Here is a 27,124-nt window from a genome sequence, read left to right as displayed (position 1 = left end):
TATCTCCAATTGACGATAATATCAGATGTTGTGCTCACGTTAGATTCATAAAAGATTCTGAGCATTAAAAACAAAGTTAAAAGTCATTGAGAGATGCATCATTTTACTGCTCTGTCCTGCTTTGGTTTACCCTGATAATCTGTCTGTATCTTTAGTTAAATAGATACAGACATATATATACAGGGGGATGACATGCAGCAAGGGGCCACAGGTCAGACTCCAACTGTGGGCCAGAGACAGGATCTCTGGACGACTTGGAGTTGATGACTTTGTGTCTTACTGTTAAGATGTGCAATTGTAATACCCTCAATAGTTAATGGTGACAAACGTACCTACATCATGTACATAACTGCAGTGATGTCATCTACATGACTTAACTTCATGACATATACATATATATATATATATATATATATATATATATATATATATATATATATATATATATATATATATATATATATATATATATATATATATATATATATATATATGTATACATATATATATATATATATATATATAATTTCTTTTTTTGTCTTAAACAAGTTAAGTCCCAGATTTTAACGAGACCTGGTGTATAAATTAGAGGTGTCTCTGCTTAGTGTTGAATTCAGACCAAAAAGTCTTGCTGGCAGTTTGACAGCTGTTTCCGTGTTCAGTGCAAATTAAAGCGGAGGAGGGAAACCATCAGTTCTGCTCTGCTGCTGTACTGCTGCTGTTGCAGCTGCCGAGAGTGCTGCATGCTCCCTTTATCTGCCGTCTTCTTTTCCCAACATAAGAGCTTTTATTTGCCCCACTTTTACATACTGAATACAGTGGATGTTGTGATAGTTTTCCATAGTGCAGTGAGTCATTTGCACTGCAGCGGCGTAAAGCAGTTCCATTCATCGTGACAACCAAAAATTGGATTGCCATGTCACTATAATTCTATAAACACAAGTGTAATCCTGTCCTGGATTCTGAAATAAAAGGGAGAATATGTCAGCATTAAGATGTTGTCGGGTACGGCGAGAGTAAAACGTAACGCAGGCCTGAAACACACCAGGCTTCGATCATCTTCCCAGAAAGAAAAATGCTTAACCCGTCTCCTGACAAGATATGAGCTAGTGAGCAGCACTTTATGTTCAGTTTTCAACCACATAAAGTGTGAACGGTTAGGAGTCGCTCATACATCAAGAGGGATCCAGACAAACTGTGACATCAGTCATTCAAGTGTGAGCATGTTCTGGTGCAAAAGTCAAATGGAAAGAAAAATTAGCAAAATCCACCAGCATTACTGAGGTAATTTCTTTGTCAGTGGTGAATAGCAGTGAATATGTAGCCTGGTTTCCAGACCTCTGAATCACTGCATGCATCAGTGAGTTAGAGCAAAGAATCTCAATGTTTTGGCTGGATGAAATTAGGAGGCCTGTTTAGCATTGCACTCCTATAATATTGACAGACTGATTCTATTCTATTAGATTAAAGGAAGGGTGTGATAGAGTCTTTGGCGGTGGTCAAAGGCTTTGACCAATCACATTGATTGGAATGGGGTGCTGGCAGAAAAATAGTTAAATGCATGAAAAAAGGCTGCTCAGACAACTGTCACATCACAAATACTTCATCCTACCAACATGTGTGTTTCTTTCAACTGTGAACACAGTCTTTTCCATAAGCTAAACAACACCATGAACCATATAGGTGGCTGATAAGTAAATGCTGTATGCTATTATTATGTATGTTTTTAAATACTTTTAATAATTTAGATTCTCTCCAACCTGTTTTTGTAACTATCAACCACATTGCATAAGGGTTGCTCGGTTGTCATGGAGCTTCACATGTTATTACAATATTGGCTGTATAATGGAGGGGGAGGGTCACCTGTCTTTGTTCAAAGATGGTCTCTGTTGTCAGATATGAATGTCTTATGAATATCTTTTCTCCCCTCCGCCCATCTTTGACCTCGTTCAAGGAGGTGCTATGATCAGTTCTGGTCTGGTGTTCATAGACAGCTGATATGATATGAATCAAATTGTGTATATGGGCATTGGGTTTTTTGCGTACAGATAAGAAATTGTTGTACCTTTCACTTTTTCATACTCTGTATGTAGTATTGCATGAGATATTGGTTGTTAACTCACGTGATAGGGATGTACTAGCTGTTAATGGTTAATCAGTCAAGAGGGGCAATCTGGTTGTATTCCTGATTGTCTGTCCTGTACATAAAAATGATTGCATTATCTCTTAACCACGCATTAAACAGGAGCTACTTAGCATTATCACTTAAAGCTGCAGAGGTCTTTGGAAGAAGAATTAATTCATCCAAACATTTATAACATTGTGTATTGTCTTGTTTAGCAGTGTATCGAATTAATAATGATTCTGAGCAGATGAATCAATGGATGTGTTTCTTTTTGAACAGAGAGGTAGAAACCAAAATGATTTTGTGTTCGCTTCTCTCCGAGCACAGCTCTGACATCTATAGTAATGCTGGGAGAGGAAACGGTTTCTAATGTTCTGCCTTCATTAGCCTACTTCGAAATCACTTGTTTTGATCCGGCAGCAGCTGAAATATTATGCACACAGTATGACCTCTTTTTGTTTGAGTAAAGACTCAGCCCACGTGGAAGGAAGCTCACGTTGTGTATAGAATCGTTTGTTGGAGGACAGATACAGAAATATCATCTATTTACTTTCTTACTAAATTGCTTTATTAGACTTTATTAGGCCTGTAGGATTATTTTAAGGACACAGTAATGCAGTGTGTACATGCATCTATGTTATTGTGCATGACTCAGTTGGAGCAGATCACATTTGACCCTTTACTAAGCCTGGCTCCCCTTCCTTGCAGTTGCCCACAACGCGTTTTGTTCTAGCAAGGCACTGTGTGAGTCACAGTGATACTGGTTGCCAGAATAACCACTTGAAACAAACATGGATTTTATCCCCTTAAATGACAACCATCACTGGCATTTTATCCACTGCAGCTAGCTAGTGGAAGCTCATACTAAAGCTAAAACTCTGACTCTTCAACTGAAATTGTAACGTTTCTGGCAGATTCCTCTTTTAAAAATATCTTAAATATGCACGATAGCCACAGACATGATAAAAGTCAGAGGCTAACGCACCATCTAGGAGTGGAAATAAAACAGCAAAATTGTTGATGTATACAATGATTTTGAGCTCTTGTATTTTAAAACAGTATTCAACACAAGATTATAATTTAACAGTTTTTTTCACTTTTAACACCTTACATGGATTAGGCTTATAGATACTCTGATGAATATTCTTTTGCCAAATTCAGCCACAAAGGAAATGGCTTTTATTGAAAGAAAAAAAAGTCACAAGACTAGTTTCTTAGCCCCCCGTTTTGGTCAAGCCCCACCTTAGCACCAACAGAGAAACAATCCCAGCACTGTCCATGAACAGGAGGCCTCTCAGGTCCAAGGCCAGATTGATAGTTAGACTGGGTTACTGGTTGAGCCATAATGCCTCCCATCTCTCAGCAGCTAGCCAGAGGGCTGGAGTCAAGGACAAACACAAGAAGATCATCTCATGATGACGTTGTTCTGTCTGTTGACCTTGGGAATTTTCCAATTTTGATTTAGATGAAAGCCTTTACAATCTGTTGACTGATCACTGTAAACATGGCTACAAACACGTTCCCTGTCTTCTCCTGTCTCGCTTGTAATGGATGTTACCTCTATTTGTAGCACTGGTTGCCCTGAGATGCTGATGTTGAGCCAGATCAGTGTATCACTATACACCCCCAGCTGTGACAATCAGAAGGAAATATTCAGATGTACCTCCTGCAGCGTGCCAGCTTCCATTCTTTTGACCGAGGTTATTGCTCTGCTCTTTGTTCACTTGGCTACGACGGCTCCCTGTCACACTTTTGTGTGCAGTGGAATGAGAGATAATTAACTGTAATGATAATGGCCACCATTTGGTATTTCGATTAGTATCATTTTAATCATCATTACATTGTTGTCTGGCTGTGACATGACAGTAATAGGATGTGGTGATAGTGTGTACATAGTGAGTGGCGACAGGCCAGAGAGGAGCAGCTTCCTACTCTGCCTGCTGGAGATGGGGAGAGGGGACGTTGTAGAACACCGGCAGAGGTGCTCCTTACTATCAAAGAGCATTTCTTGATCAAATGTGCAAGGGACCCTCACATATTTTTGTCGCGCAGGAAGTTGAGAACAAAATCATTCCATCGCAAAACTGGGCAGAGTCGAGCACATGCCACAGAGTTGAGCTGACATATTCAATGAATTAAAGAACAGATTTCCTCTAATAATCCTTTTTCATGTAATAAAGAACAGCAAGTGTATGTTCTGCCTGTATGTGTGTCCCTTTGGAGTTTGTCTCAGAGTAATTTCATATTAAAAATATTTACAGATTAGACGAGTTGGATCTATCACAGGGAATAATGTATAAGGTACATGATAGATCTACTGTCCGTACAGTACATACAGTAACTTTGCTTGTAATGAGGAAAGTCAGTCCAGGTGTGACTTCATCGAGGTACTGGTCTCTCAGTCAGTGAATGTGGTTCATTCTCCCCCCCTACTGGGAGAACTGTTTGTGAGGCTAAGTGCATCTTCTCTGCAGGGCTGTAGTGTGTCTCCTCAAAACACCAAACCAGCCATGATTATCTCCGGTAATGTCACATTCAAAGCACTCAGTCCAGGACCCTCTGGACTCTCTAATAAGTAATAAGTAAAAGTTTTAAAATAAAGTAATAAAACATTGAAAGTAAAATTCTTATCAGATGGGGGACCCGTGGACAGAATTTCGTCAAATGGGGTCAAAGGTCATGTTGTGTCAGTTTTTATGGGTACATGACATTTGAGAGCCACTAAGTTAACCATGCTTGGAAGGATAGCCACTGGAGCACTGACGGACATAAGCACATGTTGTCGGTGTGGTGAACACAAAGGAGAAACCAGAGCTAGAAGGGCCTCTATCCATTTTGTTTTTAAGTGTTTCAAGGTAATTTGCAATAACACTGACTAAAGAGAAGTGCAACGGACAAATAGTGTGTGTGCTAACGCTGTTCTGCTGACATTGGGACTATGTCTGGAAATGATCCAACATGCTAAGTCCTTTGTCACACCATCTCCCAAATGTGTGTATTACAGCCGTGTTATACCTCATGTTACTATGTTGAGCATAGTAGTGCATCAGCATGTCCTGCCTGCCCCTGAGAAATGCTCTGTGGCTGCATTTTTCCAGGAGTTGTCCTTGTCCACCAATGGTCAGAACTTTCAGGCTACAGAGTGATACGTAATTGTATAAAAACAGTGAGTAGTAATAATAATGATAATAATAATAATAATAATAATAAAAAAATAATGATTATAATAATGAATTGTGATTCTACATTAAATGTTGTATGTTGTTGGTCTATATTGTGTACCTCTGCAGTCTGCACATATGATGCTATGCTGCCTCCTCAGTTAAACTGATAAGCCTAAAGTATCCAAATTTGTGGTTAATTGGCATGAATTTAAAATGACATGGCAGTCACCAATCAATTTTTTTTTCCACGCACGGCACCTACCACCACTGCCTCGTTTGGTTCCAGCATTATCCCTGCTGAGCCACCAACCCAAAGCTTTTGTCTGGGAACGAACCTGCAAAATCATCATGAATCCTCAGAATCACTTAAAGAGTTTGCCTACCTTGCCTTGCCTTTTACTTTTTTGTTTCTCTCTCCCTGTGTGTGTCTGCTGTTGATTTTCTTTGTCAGCAGAACGTTTTATAAAGTCACACAAAAACACAACGCATGTATGACATTTTTCTGAGCCTGCGATTTCAGATTCAAAACAGCCATGTGAGTGGAAGAGGCTTGATAATGTCGCATCATTGTTAATGTCATCATCGTTAAACGAAACAAACACGGTACGACCTCACAACAACCAGGTGCAATCACAAGCTTTCACAAAACCACAGCATAAGAAGGGCGACATTAGATAACACAATCAGTGCTTTTACTGCAGGGATAATACTAGAGAACTCACTGTGTCTGTTTCTCTGCAGTGCGTGTATAGATGGTGGATGTAGATGGGAGGGGTGGAGTGATGACAGGTTGTCCACTCATTGAACGATTGCAAAAGACATCATTCTCTTGGTCAGTGGAAAAGAAATAAAAGTAAAAAATACTAAAATGGGCCTGCAGATGTACTTGGTCAGCCAGTGATATTCCTGGGTGACCCGCCCAAGTAATGTGGGAAACACATTAATAAGTGTACTTTTGTGTGCATTTACTGTATTCTCATTCTCAAATGTGCATATGCTTTACTTATCTATATATACATCCAACTTTCTTTGCTATACGTGACTTGTATATTCACGTAATACTTTGATCCTGATGCCTCCACTCTAGTGGCTGCAGGCATTTTGTTTTCAGCCAGGGCAACTGTCCCATTATTGTGAACAAGATTTCTTAGAACACCTTGGGATATCATACATTTCAGCCATAACTCAGGAAAAGAAGGGGAGATTATTTGTTGACATTATTTCATGATTTTTTTCATTGGTGACTGTTATTTTGGTGTCCAGCTTGAGCCTCTCTCTCTGTCTTCTGTACTCCTCTGTAAAGATAGTGTCCAAGTGAAGACAGCATGTCACACTTAATTATTCTCTGTGAACATTAATGTCAATATAGTGATAACTTCCAGAAATATATGTAATACCTGTACTAAATCCCTTCAAAGTCTTCACTACATCTATGAGTGTGGACACACATGTTTTGGCAACTTGACATTTTGCATACTTTAAGTCTGTAATATAAGATATAAGAGCGCCGAGAAGACGATCAAACTTGACTATCTAGAGGAAGTAAAAGTCGTAACAAGGTTTCCGTAGGTGAACCTGCAGAAGGATAATTACCGTATATATATATATGTATATACATTAGGGGTGGGAATCTCTTGGCACCTCAAGATTCGATTCGATTCCGATTCAGAGGTCAACCATTCGATTCTAAATCGATTCTCAATGCATCTCGATGCAGCAAGTTTTTTATGTACATTTCCATGCACGATTTAAAAAATAAATAAATAAATACAATCTGAGTTTGCTAATCACTTCCTACTTTTTTCTCACTGTGTGACTACTTGGTACTTTCAAAGCAAAGTATTTGTAATGATCCATACTTAATTTACTTTCAATATATTTAATTAATAAAACAAATGAAAGAAATGTGGCAAGTCAACTGGAAGGTTACATTTGCTAGCAAACATCCAGCTTTGCAAAGAACCAAAAGGAAAAGAAAAGTGTTCCTGTAGCAGCATACATGTAGTACATTAATACAGCTGCAGCTGGTCGACGGTTGATACAGGTGTTTGTATCACAGGTTGATCTGGACGTCTCACACTTTGCCACAGCTGACTGACCTCACGCTGAGTGCGGGCTGGATTTCAGACTCAGACAACTTTATTAATCCCACCAGGGGCAATTGGTTTCAGCAGCTTGCATACTGGCACAGTACAACGACACAGGACACACAATAAATAAATAGGGAATAAGGTAGAGTAAATAAATAAATAAAATGCCAAGGAGTAAAGTGTCATCAAGAATCAATAGTTGAATAAGTGAATAAATAAGTAGATAAATAGATATGTTGCACATGTTGACCTATACGATGTACATGGTAAAGGAATAAGATAAAATCATTATGAAGAAATTAAGAGGCGAATAGCAGAGGGGATAAAAGATTTTAAAAAGCGGTTAGTCTTACCGACTGGTGAGACATAGCGACGACCTTAGGGCAACAAAGAAAATTCACTTGCAAGCACGTGACCAGGAGAAGACAAAATGTCGTTTGCTTTCCTCAGAGTTTGTTGGTCACAAAAACTGGTCAGGTCCCTAAATTTCACTCCTGTTCAACATACTGTGCGGGCTGTTTGACAGTGTACAGTTTTCACATCGACTTGGATTCAGCTTAATAACGATGTATGCGGCTGGGAACGATGGCTTTAAGTAACCATTTGAATGCACGGCGGAATGACAGAAATACCCGATAGTTAGTTACAGGTGTCGCAAGTTAACCTGGACACTACGCACTCAACGCCACAGCTAACAGCTAACAGCTATCGGCCAACAGCTATCAGCCAACAGCGGTCTCCGCGCTGCTCTCGAGCCGCTCGGCGTGAACAAATGCCTCAGACATTCCACCCATGTCTTGTGAGTACAGACATTCACGACACATCCCATGTTTTTTGTTGTGTGCACGCAGCCAACTGTCCTGGTGCTGCACTTCCGCACTTCTGAGTTCCGCCTCTTGCGTTCCGTCAACATTACGTTGTCAATTAACATGTAGAAAATCGATTTTTTACATTTGTGAATCGATTCAGAATCATCCACGTCCGAATCGCGATTCATCTAAGAATTGATTATTTTTCCCACCCCTAATATACATGTATGTATGTATGTATATATATATATATATATATATATATGTATATATGTATATATATATATATATATGTATATATATATATATATATATATGTGTATATATATCTATATATATATGTATATATATATATATATATATATATATATATATATATATATATATATATATATATATATATATATCAGAGGAGGCTCGTCCATAGAGGCAGAGGAGGTTGGTCCTCCTCTATTTTTGAGAGGCAACAGGAAGATCAGTTTTTTTTTTAAGAAAGAGTAACTGGTTGAAATAAATCATTACCAAATCTCAGTATCATTTATAAAATATTATATATATATATATATATATATATATATATATATATATATATATATATATATATTATATCATAAAAAAAAGTTTCTTCTTTGGAAGAAAATCCACTTAAAACGGTTCAACAGCGACAGCTGCAGACGGAGGAGACAGAACAGTCTGTGAGAGGAGCAGGGAGCAGGAAGGTGGGGGCTAGAGGAGGACGGAGGGCTTCTGTCCTCCGTGGGAGGGATCTCCTTCCATTCACTCAATGCATTTAGGATTTTTTCATGCTGATCTATGATTGACTAAGACACGTAAAATGACGCGCTAAGGGAGGACGTCCTCCCTTACCAATCAGCAACCAGAATACAAGATTGACAGCAGGTTGGTCCAATAACAGTTCCCAAATTTCATTCTCACATTTAAACAACCGTAAACAAAAAATACTTCTATGTATTTTACAGCTTTCACTGCCAGCCATGCTCAAACAAGAAATATGGAGTTTTCAGCTATATTGGAATCGGTTTCAAAGGAAATATAAGCACATTTCTGAAAGAAAAAAAACTGTTCGGAGAACTCAGAGAGAAGCAGTCAGAAACATAATTCCTAGTTTTCGTTTCTTTCGTTCGTCCTGCTGGAGGACATAACGTTAGTGGCACGACCGGGACAGCAACACAGTTACAGAGCACACAATACAGAGCAGCAACATAGTCACTGTCGGCGTATTTGTACAGTAAGTGCTAAAGTAGTAGAGGGGGTATCGCAGTTGCTTGCCATACAGGTGACTGGGGTTCGAATGGAAGGGATACTAATTTGTATTTTTTTTTTGTCTTGTATATTAGCTATTTAATGAAATTTAAAGAAGTCTTGTAAGACATTGTGTTATTGCTTAATTTTCATTGAATATAAGAAAGTAGGGTTAAGTAGTTGACTTGTATAAAATAACATGACACCGTGGACTGGTTTTCCTCCTGTCCTCCCCAATTTTTTCAGTCACCAGCCGCCACTAATATATATGTATATATATATATATATCTAGATATATATATATCTAGAATACATATATATATATATATATATATATATATATATATATATATCTAGATATATCATATATATATATATATATATATATATAGATATATATATATATATATATATATATATATATATAGATATATATATAATATAGATATATATCTATATATATATAGATATATAGATAAATATCTAATTTTTTCATGTTATCATCTACTGCATGCCTAGATGATTCATGTTATTAGGGATTTTCATGATTTTCATGTTATCATCTAGTGCATGCCTTGTGCTGTCTTATATATACATATATATATATATATATATATTATGTATATATTAGATATATATGTATATATATGTCTATATATATATACTCTATATATATCTATATATATATATATATATATATATATATATATATATATATATATATATATATACACTATATATATATAGATATCTATATATACACATATATATATACATATATATATATATATATATACTATCTATATATATATATATACCATATATATATACATATATATATCTATATATACATATATATAGATATATATATATAGATATATATATATATATATATACATATATATACATATATATATTATATATATATATATATACATATACATATATATATTGTGTGAAATTATGTTAAACACAAACAACAAAACGTCCCTGTTCTTCTACTTTCACATATTATGCCGTCACATAAATCCTTTATGTTTTGTTTCCAGGTATCCTGGATAATTTTTTCATGTTATCATCTAGTGCATGCCTTGTGCTGTCTTACCCTGGCATACATTAGTGTCTTTCACGCTTCACTGAAAGTTTATGTCTTTACTGAAAGTGACAATTTAATAAACAGAGGCGTTTCTCAAGGTGCATCCGAAGAAGTAATTTACATTTGGTATGTAATAAGCAGCTTGGTAGTTAACAGCCAACAATTTCGACTTCCTCGTCTTAATGTGACGAGGCAAACACAACACCTTTTCAATTAGAGAACTGATTTCATTTGGAAACAAGCAACTTCCCTGCTGTTTTGTTCCTCAAATTGAACTGTTGCACAGTTTTTCCCAGAATGACTTATTGTCACTCAGGTAGGATGTAATATGTCATATAATATTATTGAATTATAGAATAGCATATATGCTGTCATTTGATGTGAACACCCTAATACAACAAATTACATGAACATTTAACTGTGATTTCAACAAACACACTTTTTTCTCTTATGTAAGAATTTCATGCATATTTCAAGCGACATGGCACAGATCAGTGGCCTATAATTTAAACTGCATGGTTAAATATCCAATTTTTCCACCCAGTGTCACGGCCTGTCAGTCACTGGGCATCTGAAGGGACAGATTAAATATGTCTGAGCTCTAGAATGGGTCTGCTGTTGACCAAAACCACCAGTTCCATGCTCAGTCTCACACATCGCACATCACACAGTCAGTGGCTTTCAATCAAACAAGTGGCCTGTAGGTCAGGAAATAGTGTGTGAGAACATAAGTTGTGGATGAAACACAGAAATTCAATAAAAAATCAACCGTGTTTTGGATCTTTAGGGTAAGATTGGAGGTGAGTCAAGCAGTTTTTGAAGCTGGGCTGTCTCCATGCGCAGAGATTGAAAATGCATTATTCAGGAGTGCCTTTGGCCTAATGTGAACCATGATGAAAGTAGATTTTAGATTAACAATGTGCCGACACTGTCTTTTTGCTCTGAACCACAAGTCCAGAGGGACATGAGGGACAAGCCTCAGTGGGTGAAAAAACACTGCCCTCTGTTGGTCCAGAAATATTTACTAGCCCCAGAATGTGACCACACTCATCAAGACACACATCTCCCAAACTTACAATCCAATCTTATTCATACCATTATTAAAATCATGTCGCCATTGACTCACATCATATTGGTGACAATGCAGGGTCATCCTGCTGAAATTAATCATCCTCAAACTCAAAGCAAGACAGTTGCTTTCCCTGTCACTTGATTTGTGGACAACACACACACACACACACTATGTCTGACTTGTTGAAATCTTGTTCTGTCTGTTGAAGTTAATAAAACATGTGCAGCTGGGTGATCTGGCACAACCCCAAATATCAGCAAGAGGAAGCAGTAGCAAAATTTAATGGATTTTATGAGCCAGAAATCCTGCAGCCAGAACTAAATGTCCATCAGACGGGTGTTTGAGTGGAGGACTGTTGACATATATGAAATGACTTTACTGATTGAACTTAGGACTGTCAAGTGAATACAAAACAATGAATCTACTTAATACCAAGTTTTGTGATTAATTAATCAAAATTAATTGCATTCACAAATATATAAATATATTCTTAGCTTTCAGAGAGGTGATATTTTAAGCTTTAAGTACTCTGATCGTTGCTGCATAAATTGCAAAAAATGAAAATGGTGCTCCTATCAACAATTCCTGACAGTGTTTTAAAATTCATGTCTTAAAATTCAAATGGAATGGACTACAGCTGGAGCAGATGGAAAGTTTGGCAGTGAAGTTGTCTAATGGTGGTGAATGTAAAGTACAGGTTACAGTTTGACCATGAATAAACTCTGCAGCTCCTCAATACACAGGAGGACCTCATGTCTATCACTGTCCCTGCTAATATCCATGCTATCTGTGGCCATGCTAATATCCATGCTAATGATATTAATCACGCTTAAACGACAGCATCTGGTAGTGATGGTCTGACAATTAACCCCGGCCCATTATCAGTTTGAGAAAGATTGTTAACTGTTTGACAGTTAGAACCACTGGCTGGCTAGAGTGGGGTTTTCCATTCATTATTCTCAGCACCATTTAGTCAGCTGCTTCCATCTTGTTTACAAGGCTGCCGTTTTTTCTGTAATTAATTAATTAATTGAATCAGTTTGACAGCTTTAGTTGGTCAAATTAAACAGGGGATACGTTCTTCAGGAAGCTCAAGTATCAATTTAATGGGATCTTTAAAGCACCAACTACTGGAAGAATCTGGCACTGTAGCTGCTAAATGCCCCAACAGGTTCACCAACTTGCTGCTAATTTTGTCTGTCTGATGTTTGGTCCCGGTGGAGTGACTTTATGCAAACTTTCAGCTACAAACAGCTGCCTACTGCTGGAGATTGATGAAAGTGGTGAGACATAATCAAAGCAGCAATGTCATAGGATCCTCAGTGTTGAGTTTTAGAGTTGGGAGATTCTTTGATGTGTGTCTTTACAACTGACCCCTTGATTGCACCTGGCACATTTCTGTAACCTTGCGAGTGTGCCACTCTTTAATTCCGTCCTCCACGCCACTTCATATCCCACTGGAAGCGTTGCCTGCCTGACATTGTTGACTTACAATTTGCGCTGATTGTGTTTATTTCATAATTTCTCCTTGATTTTTCTACTGTGGTTTGCTGTGGCCACGTAGTTAAATCGGTTTGTCATTTTTAAGTGCGTTTATTGTTAATATTTCAGACTATGTGGTGCTGCAGATCCTGATTCCACGAAAATGAATCTCAAATTGGTCCTTCCAAACTGTAAATATTGTCAGGATCCATTGGGTTTTTGGTGAGCTATGAGGTGGACTTTAAGCATCAAAAACTACTGTCTGAATGTGGCAAGAGGAGTTTGTTGAGGTTCTGTTTCAGATGTGAGGCAGGACAGCCGGAGGAGGGAGACAGTGAGCAGAGAGATGGGAGTGGCCCTTGCAATCACTCACTTACTCTCACTCACTCCTGTCCTTACTACTGCTGCTGCTGCTGCATTGAAGTAATAACCAAACCAGTGAGACAATATACAAAATGTCTATTTGTCATACTGAGCCCACACTCAATAAGCTTCCATATAATTTACAGCACAGGACAATCCTGTGATGAATTGCCACTCCTGGCCTTTTTACAATCCTGCTTGTGTTTTTCCCGATTGCAAGCAAGGTAGTTCAGTTACCAGAGTGGTGTGTTGGTGTGTTGTTGTTGTTGTTGTGAGCCCCGGGCTTTTTTCTCTGATCAGGAACAGTTTTCACTTCCGGGCCCTAATGCTTGCCATTAAGTCGACACCACAGCACTATCAATCCACAGAACCTCCATCCACCTGCAAACCAATACACCTCCTCCCAACCCTACACCCTTCACCAACTTCCTCTCTGGCTGAGAAGATTGAAGACATGCCTTAATGTCCTGTAGCTCCAAAGCACCATGCACTGTGAGGGAAAGCTTGCCGATAGTTCCTCCTGCTAAGATGAGTGCAGGAAAATAAGAGATCATACTCTTATTTCAGTTGTTTTGGGGTAGCTCTGCCATAATGTTTTTTATGTGGGATTGATAGTAAAGTCTGTTCTGTTTCACATAATAGATGTATCCATTGTTTACTATGTGACCGGAAGCAGACATAATTGACATTATTGACCCGGCAGACATGTCCAGCAGCACTCATCATAAACTCATCTCATCCCTATAAGCCTGTTACGTAGTGGACCATTCGGCTCTTTTGGCCCAAGGATTAGAGGCGTGAGGAAACCACTAAGCAAGAGGCAGAGGGACAGAGACAACCCTCAACTCCAAATGTGTGCCTTCTGATGACGCTGTGAGTTCTGGGCATTTCACAGCCCAAAATATGTGCTTAAGATCTCATCAGTGTCAATGGATCAAGCTAGTTTCCATCTTCACAGTGCTGCTATGTTATCTTAGCAGTTGTTGCAAAGGCCTTGTGTCTATAATGACTGGCAGCTTCTCGTCAGACCAAATTGGTGATCTCCTCCTCAGCACTGTCGACCCGAGGCTCATTTCTGATGTTGTCAGACATCCATTGGTGCTTAATCCAGACATCAGGACAAAGTATCTAAATCTAGTCCAATTCACCAGTGAGCATTTCATGATGATGGGTCAGATGGTGGATGCGTGAGATCAGTGTCACTCCAGTCGTCAAAGATGCATGATGTTTGTCCTGTTGAAGCAAGAACATGGCCGCCGAGGGTATTACTCACCCCCTGCTGTCGAGGGAGGGGTTTAGCAAATCAGATGTACACCACACAGTGAGTACATGCAGCGACCGATCCAGCATTATTCATCAAACTGACAAGCTAACCCCCTGTACATTTTCTCCATGGCTGTGAGCCAACTGAAAATATCTCCCATCAGGATTGGTCACATTGTCTAAGACTAGACAGGGCACTGAGCTAGAGAGACTTGTGGACCTACAGCCATGGCGACGAGTGTGTCTGAGCAGAATGGGATTAAATGTCAGTTAGTCTCTGGAGAGGGGAAGGAAAGGATCTTTCATCCATCGTTATTGTCATGACAACTGCTGTAAACACCTCGTCTGTGATTGATGTTTCAACGCTTTCCATCCGCCTCACGTCTTGTCGTGACAAAAAGGTTCAGCCATTTTGCCTCGTGCGTACTCCTGTGAGAAATGTGCTGCCGACTGTGATACATGCAAGGCGTGCTCGGCAGTCATGTTAACTGCTGAGTGATGGTGCAGCTTTCTATTTTGTTGATAAGCAATTTGCCCGCCCCCTGCCTATTTTCCAATCCAATTTTCTATCACATAATAGCATGGTTGGCTCCACCCTCCCTTCTCTTTCACTGATTAGTGCATATATCTTCCAGCTATAACTTTACTTTTGGGCAGTTAGGAGATCCGGCTGAAATACTTGCTAAAACATCATTTGCTCATCTGCTGTCTTGACACGTGTTAACTTCGTAGAGAAAAGGCCATCGCACTGCAAACTGATAAAAGGCAAGGCCCTCTTTTCCTGACATGCTCTGTGGTGTCATTCAGTTGAATTAGTTCTCCTTGATAGTCCTTACAGTGACAGTGTGCCACCAGTTTCTTTCCCCTCAGACAGGTCCATTAACAGACGTGAGGCACATTCACTTCTTAATATGGGGTTGTTGGCCTGTGTGTTGCTTTTTAAGATGACCTCATGTACTGTGCAGGCAGCTGATGGATTTGGTACTTCCACAACTCTTGTTAAATGTACAATTATCTGTCACTGTAAAGCTATCGAGCTGACTGTCAGCAGAAAATCTTCCATGTAATTCTTAATTTCTTCCAGCATCTATTTCCCTATGTAGTGCCCTTGTGTGTAACTGGGCTGTTTACTTCAAGAGAAATTAGTGATGAAATATACAGTTAGGGGTGTATGGATTACACAGAAGTAGAAGTTGTCGCCCAAACACTGCAGCCACGGTTGGGTAGTGATACACTTGTTTGCATTTCCAACTAACGACAGTGGCAGGGTTCCTTGGTGGGTCCCGGCTAGGCATCATACCCATGTCACTGCACTGGTGACAATGATGGTTGGCAAGCATTAGAACTGATGAAGTACAGTTGAAGCTGATGGGAAGTTTTACAGGTATTTGGTCATAAACCAAAGTATTGGGTAACAAATTATGACCTGATCATTGTTTTAGATGAAAGGTTAAAGCATCATCAAAGTTGTTGCAATTTCCCTGAGGGTACATGTCTATGAAACACTTCATGGAAATCTATTCAAATCTTGCAAAGACGTTTCACTACAAGCCACAAAATGGCCACCTCTTGTGCTCCTTTGTAGCTGAATGGTTATCAGAATTCCTTTGACTGCATAGCCACAACAATCACCGGTTTGGTTCCAGCCGGCAACCACTGTTGCATGTCATATCCCTCTCTTTTTCCCACATTTTCTGTCTGCCTTTTCGCTATCTCTATCCAAAAATGGCAAATATGCCCCCCAAATAATAACTAAAATGGAAACCTCATAACGATTCTGTATTCTCTTAGAACTATGACTGCCTGTACAAATATCATCACTGGTCATCAAACCACACGTCCTCATATGTCAATAACAGAGTAATTTTTTTTTCAATTTCCAAAAATACTACATTTGGCCATTCTCTAAAACAACATATAGGACTGTTGGATAGTACCAGTGGCAGGCACTTCAGACAAATACATGGTTAGCGCTGTGAAGCAGTCAGATTTTGGTTAGGTTTAAGCAACAAAGCTTCTTAGGTTTAGGGGATGATTATGGTTTGGGTTAAATCATGTATGTTAGTTAGGATTAGGTCGAGGGGTTATGTATGTGAGTTAACGTATGTTATGTACGTTACATATGTGACATACAGTAAGTAATGTGAGGTAAATTAAGTACATACATTAAAATAAGTACATAGACTTGTGCTTTTACATGTGACATGAACAGCGATCTCCTGGGTGAAAGTCTGGTGTTTGTCCCACCCAACCTCCTCCATATACAGATGTTCTCGCTCTTTATGCTATGTCACCAGACTTTGCTCCCATCATAATAATTACAGCCACTAGAGGTTGTTGCCTAACAATAAATGTAATATATGGATACTAATAAATTGCATGCACAGATGATTAACGCAACAAGGATAGTCTGACTAAATAATGGTTGCAAAAGGTTTGCATGTCCTACATGCAGTGCCATTCTGGTGCAGCTTCTTCCTGGCTGGGAGGTTGCTCATGACTTACACCCTTATCTAGCCCAACAGTATATTTGTAGACTTTATATAAGTTCCAGCTTTTGCAGGATGTCCTTAATGTAGTTTCTGCTGACTGAAACTCTATAACTGTGTTTGCTGGAATAGCTCATTTGCAGCAGTATTAAATGTAATTAAAGCCTTTACCTGCCTAGTCATTTGCACAGTGGTCCATTAGAAGCAGAAGACTCATCAGCTCTGGATGAGAAGCGCAAAAAAGATTTGATTCCCTTATGAAGGCATCCCTCTGTGGACCTGTCCTCAACACAGCCAGTGGTTTCCATAGAGACCATCGGACCAATCCCCTCTCCCCTCTCCCCTCTCCCCTGCTCAGCACAGTGTTACAGAACACAACTGCATAGTATGTTACGTGGGTCCCTTACAGTGAGATAATCCATACTTGGTCAACACCCTCACTGTGCAAATAGACACGTATGTGAGAGACATGCAGTTGATGGTGCAGACGTGACAGATGTACATGAGATTCTTTTGAAATTTAATTTATGTCTGTTTTAGGATTTCATTTGGTGAAAAAAATGCATGCATGCTGTTTTAAAAATGTTCAAATCTATATTCACATTACCTCATATCTTTCCATTCATTTATGCTGTGCTATACAACCATTCCTCAGAACACTAACAGATATTGATCGTATGGATAGGATTAAGTAGACTTAATGGATACACAGTGCAACTCTGTGTACATGAATATAGATTAAGTAGGTTAAATGCAGCAGAGTGTGTGCTTTGGCTGCTGCTTATGAGATGTGTGTGTGGCGCCGGTTACATCATAAGACTACTGTACGTGAGCCATCCCCACTGTGACCAAGCCTGAATGAGCAGCACGCCAAGTCAGGGTGTGTGTGTGTATATGTGAGTGTGAGTAGGTGGGTGACTGAGGAAGCTTTAGCTGCATGCTAGGCAGTGTGTCTCTCAGCTTTCTGCTCTCCTCCTCCCCCAGACCAGACACAGAAGTTCTCAGCTCAGCCATGACTCACAGATGCCACCATCATTTGTAAGTATTACTACTGTAAATGTTTTGAGGAAAGAGGTGCTAGTCTGGGAAATCTTGGTCGTCACTATTTGCCAGCAAAAATGTCCTCAGTCCAGAAAACATAGGAGTTTTTCTTAAAATGAGGGAGTCAAATATTTGAATTATTTTCTTATTTCTTGATTATTTGTGGAGTAATTTTAAAATAGATATAATAGAAAATATACGTTTTTGTTGTTGTTGTCGTAAGTGTGTGCTGCTGCGTGCACATGCATGTATCCCGGCGTGTGCGCACGTTGTCGACAATCAGAAATGCTGCCACAGACTTTTCTGCTGCACCGACAGAAGTAAAGGTGGACAGTATTTGCGTAGCACTGATGATGTCACGCCAGTGGAGCTATTTTTAGAAAGGGGTCTGAAGAAGGCAGGCTTTTTTTTCTCCCCTCCTAGAGTTATTATTATTCAAAGCCTTTCACCAGTGCGTCCTCTTCTCAGAGCCTGTTTAATCTTGCTGTTTTGGTCAATTTTGAGCCTCCAGTTGTAATCTCTCCTGGTTGGACTGCTAGTTGCATACAACACTGCCACTGTTCGGCTTTTTCCACATAAAACACAATTACATTTTACAGGCTCCGGGGAGAAAGTAGTAAGAGACGATGAAATAAGCCAAATCTGTGCATTTATGGATTGTTTTATTATCTGTTTTACAGAAAAGGCAGAATTTTCTGTACATTTTGCTAAAATAGAAATACGGGTTCACTACTTCTGCATCACAAGATATGCTAATATTTATGAAGGTGATCCATATTAACAAGGAATCTGCAAAAACACTGGAATTATTCATGCATTTCAGACACTCAGTAAGCTTACTATACAGGGAATTTAAAATATGGTTTCATGTGTCAGGCTTATATGATACAGTGTATTTTGCACATATTATGAGCTGACTGTATTGTTAAAGGATAACCACCAATTTTAGAGATTAAAGTGTGTTTACAGGTCTTGAGGAGTACTACTGCATATGTGTAAGTAAGTAGTATAAAGTCTTTTGTGGCTCCAGAGGAGTGTAATCTGCTAAATTTCCTCCAGTGATGTCATTCAGTGGCTACGTTGAATCGTTGGTAATGTAGGCTCCAGGTTTTGAAAAGGAAGAAGAATTCTGGAATAAAGAAGTGAAGTCTCTGGTTCTGCTGTATTGATGTTGATCATTCGTTTTAACCGTCCACAGTGAGTCAAACAATGTTAGAGCAGCACAATGCTAGGCCAATGGACTGCTTTTCATAACCTGGCACCTATATTGCCCACAATGCAATTTAGCCCCTGAGTGAAATCATTTGAGGCAAATAATCAGATTACACGCAGCATCCTCTGGAGCCGCAAATTATTTTATACTTCTTCATACATTCAGTAGTACTATTCAAGACCCGTCAACACACTTTCTAATATGTAAAACTGGTGGGGTAAGCCTTTAAACTGACACTGTGCCACTTCAGTCTCAGCTGTACCAGGCAATAGGCTTTTTTGGGGAGGGGGGCTACATCAACCTCTTGCTAATCCCCCTGTCTGTCTATTAGTCCCGGGACATTGATTAGGATGTCATTTTATCTGACATCCAGGGAATAACATAAAAGTCATATTTTCTGCTTCACTAGTGCTGGATTGCATAACAAAGAAGGAGCCTCCATCTGTTCCACCCAGGGCTCGCCTGCACTAGGCAGGGTTTTCATAATATTACCAAGCAGCCCCTCCCCTTCACTCCCCTCCCGCGTTCAGCGCACAGCCGTAAAGCCGCAGCATGTGCAGAGCTGGGGATCTACTGTGATGGCTGATCATGTGATCCACTCAAGGTCGCTGGTGGGTCTGTGCTCGGTTTCCTGAAGAGCCCTGAGTAATCACATGGTCAGCTGAGAAACACAGGACGCACGGAGCAGGAGTGTGTTGTACTGAGTGTTGGTTTTACTTATTTGTAGCACTTTCCTGTCTGGTTTAGAGCGGTCTTAGAGAATAGAGAGGGCTTCCATTCTTGACCTTTCAATCACACAGCAGCTGTTCTCTTCTAACTACTGGTGGGCAGGGTCAAGTGCATCTGTGCAATGCTAATGCTCCACATTAGCTTTTAGGTAGATCATTACCACTTTGTTGCTGTGTCTCTCATGAAGGCACATGTATTTGTTGTTCTAAAGAGCTAACATAAGTAGCTAATAACTGCTAATGCAGTCCTTTTGACTGACTCCGTAATTGTCCATAGATGCCAGCAGTGGTTCCAGCCTTGTATTTCAGACATTTGTCTCCCCCCCCAGTCTTTCATATAAAAGATTTGAGATAATTAGAGAAGCTTTGGAAAGCTGTAATCAGCTTCCCATCCATTTTGTACTTGCTGGGCAGAGCGATCTAGAACTAATCCAATCTGTAGTGACACAAGGAAGTGTGGAAATCAGATTGGGGGATTCCATTCTCTCCTGACAAGCATCCATACACTGACTGATTTTCTGTGGTCATCCGGCTCAGTACGAAATTGCTGGCTGTGTTTTGATCCTTCACAACAGTGCCACAGTGTGAAAATCCATTACAGGTGAAAGTCTTGTTGACTTTTTTTTACTTGAAGTCACAATGTGTAGAGTGGCCTATCACAAAAAACGGGCATAGTTGCCAACCTTTGCACAATATGTTGTTGGAATGTTGGTCATGGCCAAAGTACAGCTGAATAACTGAAGTGACTGTTGCCCAAAGCAAAGACGATGTGGCATTTAAAGGACATCATTTCTCTGCTGATTCACATAATATGACCCAACTCTGTAGAGAGACACACAGATATAGACATACATACACACCATTTTGTATGGAGAGAGATATGTCCCACAACTATTTGTAAATGCATGAACCATGATCCACAAGTATTCTGAGCTTTATGAATGAGTTCTGCTATCCATCAACACAAAATTGCTCACTTGTGACTGGTAAGTTGCCATTGAAATTTATGTGCTATGATTTGTAAAAATATGTCTTTTTGTAAATGTATCATATATCATATGTCTTGTGCCTGTAAAGTGCTTAAATTTGGAAAAAACACAGTTTACCTTGAGTTCCCCCTTTTTTTTCTTTTTACATCCATTTCACATTTTAACATTCTCAACCAACTGTATGAAACAATCTCAGCACCTCTTAACGACCGAGCAGGCTTCCCCTCTTAGACCTCACTCCCCCATTTACTCTTGTTCAGTGAGGAATGTAATGTGTCAGGCCCGTCTTCATACACCTGTGTAGGTGCTCTTTTTGAGCCTGGAACCATATCTTGTTTAAATAATGTTCACAGTGGAGAAAGCTGGCGTCATCTATGGTGCCTTTAATTCAGATTTGAGTGGTTATGTTTTGCTTGAAAGACTTGTGCTTCGTCTCACAGTGATGTTTCACATTGCTGCTACGGCATCAGACAATATAAGACATACTGGTTTTGAGGTGCCTGTGGGAAGAACCAACATGTTAGTGTCTATTCTCGGTTAACAGCTCTGTTTTTGGTGTCCACTCTTCTGTTTTTAGAGCACAACATGTGAAATACCTCTTCTCTGACTCGCATTTCCTTCCTCACCAGTCTGTGTGTATTTTTTTAACTCACTCGAGTCACCCCACTTCTCTGAGTGCGCTGATTTGATTGGCTATGTTGCGTCATGTGGGATGATATACAGGCAATTCGTCTGTGGGTTTCTGTGGGCCACTAAACCAGTACTGTAAAGGCTCGAAAAGTATTTAAATGTAATAATTCTCAATAGTTTATGGGTTATAGGTCTGTGTTTGGATAGAACGATGTCTGGGTCTGGACCCGGACCGCAACTGCCAATTGGTGACCTCTGCAAAAAGTCATATGTTTTTAGCAATCAGTGCACAACTATTCAAATGCCACTTCCACACGCGCAAGGAATTTTTTGTTCATAGTAAATAGTGTAATATTTGTGGATCATGGTTAGTGCAGTGGTTAGTTTTGAGACATATGTCTCTCCATAATTTTGCCATATGCCCTTTCATGCTCATGAAGCAGTATCTTGCTCCTTATCTTTCTTCTTCTTCTTCTTAGTCTTAGTCTTAGTCTTCTTATTCAAAGTTTGTGTTTGTGCAAAACCTGATGACTAATGCTATCCCAGCATGTTTTCACAGTCATGCCCAGCTTTGTGGAACACTGTCAGATCATGCTGGGATGCTCAGATAATCAGGTTTAACACAAACTTGTGGGGTCCATGCCAGTTTGGGTATCATGAAAGCAAAAGGAGGACACTAAAAAAGAAGTTACTCTGAAAATCATTTTTCACATCAGTCCATTTTTCCAAGATTCAACTTTTTTACTCAAATTTCATTTGTAATGAAAAAAATGGTATAATATTCGATACAAATGGAAGAAGTGTTTGATTAATGATCTGAGAAGTTTGGATCCCAACATATATTTATACCTTATTGTATCTAATGCATTCTATATCTTCTCGTCCTCTGTCCTCTTTCTGGGGAAAAGTTTCTTTAGAATCTTTAGAATTACTGGGTTAGGGTTAGTCGCTGACTTCTGTCCGTCTGCTGTTTGGGGCTGGGCAGATTGTGTCAGTGGGTTTACTTCTGTCAACAAACAGCCGCATGCTGTGGCTGGCAGAAAGGCAGATGAGAGCAGAGCTTATCCACTGTAAAGTCAAAACGATGAGCTAAAGATATACGAATAGATAAATAAGCTAAGATCCTATCTATGGGGCTGAGGTCAGGTGGTCATTGTCCGGTAGCTTTGTACTATGAAACTCCTTTAAAATGTACACAGTCATTGATCTATTGTTAATAGGCTTTTTGGATCAATAGATCTTCTGATCTTGATGTTGCCTTTGTGGTACAAAGTATTTGCAGGATGTATTTGTGCAGTTACGGTCTTGGATGGTGTATTTCTGTTTGCATTTATCTTTGGACACCATCAGAGCCGGTGATAATATGGCAACTTGTTTCCAAACAAAGCAATGAAATAATGACTGTGTAAGGGCTCTTCTGAGAAGTGCTTAACAATTAAATTCAAATGGTTGTTAATTATTGAGAAACTATGCTGTCAGACAGTAAATGGTGGGGATGTGGTTGATATAGACCCTCTCATTCATCTATCTGTCTGTCTCAACTGTGTGCGTATATACAGTAGCTTAATAAGGCCACATATATCACTCTTCATGACAGCAATATCAAATAAAGCAGCAGGGGCTGCACACTGTGCTCCAGATTGATTGATAGGACTTTATTGGAAAATTCTTTGTCAGCATGTTTCCATAAAGGATATTACAGGACCTCTGGGCATCAACATTGTGCCCAATCTACTGTTATCACAAAGGTAAATCTATCCAGAGATGTCTGCTCACTTGTCTATAATTAATAGGCCACTGAAAAATTTAGAAAGCAGTCCTGGTTAATTTTTAATGCCTTACTCCCTTTGCACCTTTACATCTTGAAAGATGACTGTAGCAGTGTCAAACTGCCTTTGTGCTTTGCTTTAAACTGTGAAGAACTGTGTTAATGTCAACCTAAATGCTGTTGATCTGCATGCCTCATCATTTCTAATGTTTTAATGTTACATAAACAAGCCAAAGAGCCTACAACTCAGATAAGCCCTCATGGTTTAGCTTCAGTGTGTTGTGTATTTAGTATGCAGCAGTGTTGCTGCTGTTGTTGGTCACTTTGATATAAGAGCTCTACAACACACAGGCCATGGCTGTTTTTAGTAGGCAGTAGTAATTACAGCTGGAAGTTGTCAGATGGTACATAAAAGTAGAGACATTCCAGTTAATTAATAGCTGTTGTCATCGTGTGTGAAGAAGCCATAAATAGATCAGGCTTTTTATTCGCTCTTCTGCCACCACTGTTTGTGTTGAATTGATCTAATTGTAAAGTCTCTTTCATGGCAGCTGCAGCTAAGAGTATCAGAGATCAAAGCGGCCTTGCTTTCCCATAAATCTGCATGGAAGCAGATTCAGGCGGCTGGCAGTGCTGAACTAAATACACTAGCTGTACCTGTGCAACACACATCTCATGATTAGAGTGATCCAGCCTCTGTTGGCTCTGCACTCAGGCTGGAGCTGTCAGTTATTGGCTGTACTTGCATGCAGGGGATAATGTGATGGGCTTTGCTTTACAGTTCACTGCCACAGAACAGGCTGTCTGCTGTAAAGGCAGTTAGCATCATGACGTATCATCACTCTGCCTTTTGGTAGAAAAACACTGGAGGAACACTAGTGTTGGAGTCTATGCTTACATGAAGCTTATTTAAAGTAGTCCTGGAACAAGAAGATCACTAATCAACTAATCAATCACCAACAACTTTGTTAATCGATGAACACTGAAGTGATTAATAAGCTTGCGCCTAACTTTTCATACAGCTGCACAACAGTGAGCACAGTTGGATATAATGCAGCCATGCATGGACTGTACACCAGTACACCACAGGAACAGACACTAAACAACTCATGGTCAAGGGACGTGGCCATTGAGACACAGTAGAAATAAATTATCATTTGGACAGAACAAGTATTAGCATCCATTCACACCAAGACGTGTCTCTAGAAAAGTGTCACCAGCAAAGCCATTGTTTTCCAGTGGTTCTCAGTCTGGCGTACGCTCCGCTCATGTAAGGTGCATTGTGTTTAAAAGTGTTTCTTACTAATTAAAATATCTTTCCAGCTCAAGATGTGGAGTGGCAAGGTTTTTCTATTAATAACTTTGAACTCCCACTCATACACACAGACCCACTCCGCAGGTCCACCATGCTGTTTTGTTTGACAAGCGTTTCCACTGTGTTTTTCTAAATTGCAAATGGCTCTTGGGCCAACAACAGGACAGAACATTTACCAAGAAGGGTTTACTGGGTTATCTTGTTTAATTCTTCAGTGATATTGAAATGGGAGCTGTCAATAAGCTATCGAACTTCTTTATAGATGTTGCTCCTGTAGGTGCATTGCAAAATTTGTTGTTAGCACCTTTCATAAGCAATACTCAGTAGCATTGCTTGCATGTGGGGATGTTTGTATCCTTTGCCTTTACTTGTTCATTTGCCTCAAATGCAATGCATCTTTTATGAGCTATAACACCATAACAAAACACACCACTCTCTGAGTGACTGATTAATCTGAGCTAACTGTGCGCTATTGGAGGTAAAGCGGGTGAGAAAGCACTGTTCTTTTGATACTGTGGAAAATGAGTATTGAAACAGTTTAAAAATCAATATTTAATGATAAATCAATATTGTTGGCATCTCTGACAGAATTAGTTACTTAATAAAGTCCTGATCACTCCAAAGTGTGAGTCTCCAGTATTCCAGTGTTCCACCTTGCCCTGAGTTAAACGAGTTAACCCAGTGACATGCTTTTTGGTAAAAGGTTTGAATAAAAAATGATTGTTGAAATGTCTGTGTCTATTCAGGTGGTGCATAGTTTAGTTTAGCCCCTTCTAGATGGATTTTTCACTATTTTCAGACATTTTACAGACTAAATTGATAATTGAATTGGTTATGAAACTAATCCTTAGTGGCAAGCAATGAAGAAAAGGTCTGCTGTAATTATTGGAAACAGCTCTCAGGGTGTCACTGGGTTTTCATCCTTTTGACTCTAAAAGTTATAATCCAGTTTGGGTGAAATTTTGGCAGATGGATAGACCTCTGCTTGAATAGATTTTGCAGCTGATCTAGATGCTGGTTTTCTGCTATCTGATGATTATCATTGGCTGTGATGCTGCTCTCAGGTGCGGGTGAGGAAAGCCACACATTTGGGACTTCCAAGTTGGCTGGTCATGGAGGCTTTGGAAGTATGGTCTCAGAAAGGCCAAATAATATATTCATGTGAAAAAGGTTGCTGTCCGTCAACATAACCTCATATTTGGGATATTAACTGATAGAGGAGGTGGATGTATACATTAACAATCCTGATTTCTAAACTAGAATGTCCATTGGAGAATGCAAAAACAACAAAAAAAGACATGCTATGAAGCCATTTTTTACAGCACGTAATTTATGGCTTGGCCCGCTTAGCAGCCAGGATTTATCTAAGAGATTAAAACTGATTCAACTCCTTATCACACTCAAAAATCTTGCAGAAATAAATTGATTTTGTCAGCATGCAATCACATAGAAACACACTTGTGTACTCACATATTTTGGCACAAGAACTTTGTTCCTATTAAATCCTCTCGTATGTGGAGGAATCTAGAAAAGTGCTGCCTTACTATAACTGTAGGGAGTAGTTATAGGGCTGTTTTCTGTGGGCCTAATCCAGAATCTTGCTCTGCATACAAAACACAAGGAAAAATACCAGAGTGTGTGAGAGCAAGAGCATGGGTAGTTGACCTGTCCAGACTGATATCAATTGTATTATCTGTGGCTTTACACAGACATCTCTGAAAACAGACTTAATAACATGCTACATTCAGCTTTTCATAATAATGTTATTAATGCGGGCGGTCTTGTGCTCTTCCTCCCACATCTAAGCTGGGGTGTTCTAACAGAGGCATGCGAGCTTGAGGATTCTGTGCAGTATCTTAACAGTTCCTAGGACTGCACTCTTCTGGACAGAGATCTCAGACATTGTTCCTGGAATCAGTTTTCAGTTCCCAGTTCTGGGGTCATAGTCCAAAGCTCTCCTATCGCCACGGGGACCACTGCTGCATTCATTCTCCACATCTTCTTGAGGTCTTCTTTCAGCCCTTGGTATTTCTCTAGTTTCTCATGTTCCTTCTTCTTCGAAATCCCACAGGATCTTAGCTTGGTCACCCTCCACCACCTTTGGAGGTGTCTCCCGTTTTGATTTTAGGGCCTCTAGCCCATACTTGGCACAAAGTTCCTGTACACTATGCCAGCCACGTGGTTGTGGCGCTCCATGTACCTCTGCCTGCTTGCATCTTACAAC

General features: G+C 39.5%; 1 protein-coding gene across 7 annotated transcripts in view; it reads left to right on the top strand.

The window, feature by feature from the left end:
* The window catches only part of iqsec1b (IQ motif and Sec7 domain ArfGEF 1b), a 233,083-nt gene that overhangs the window by 117,694 nt on the left and 88,265 nt on the right, over nucleotides 1-27,124 (top strand). For 3 of the 7 annotated variants that reach the window (XM_030420300.1, XM_030420301.1, XM_030420312.1), the window contains one exon: nucleotides 18,201-18,254. The exons of the other annotated variants lie outside the window; for them this stretch is intronic. In XM_030420300.1, the coding sequence (XP_030276160.1) occupies nucleotides 18,201-18,254 (54 nt within the window). The remainder of the gene's footprint in view (nucleotides 1-18,200; nucleotides 18,255-27,124) is intronic. 7 annotated transcript variants of the gene reach the window in all.

Source organism: Sparus aurata, chromosome 6 (assembly GCF_900880675.1).
Source record: "Sparus aurata chromosome 6, fSpaAur1.1, whole genome shotgun sequence".
Taxonomy (NCBI): Eukaryota; Metazoa; Chordata; class Actinopteri; order Spariformes; family Sparidae; genus Sparus; species Sparus aurata.
Note: the sequence above shows the minus strand (reverse complement) of the source record. Positions and strands in the feature narration are given on the sequence as shown.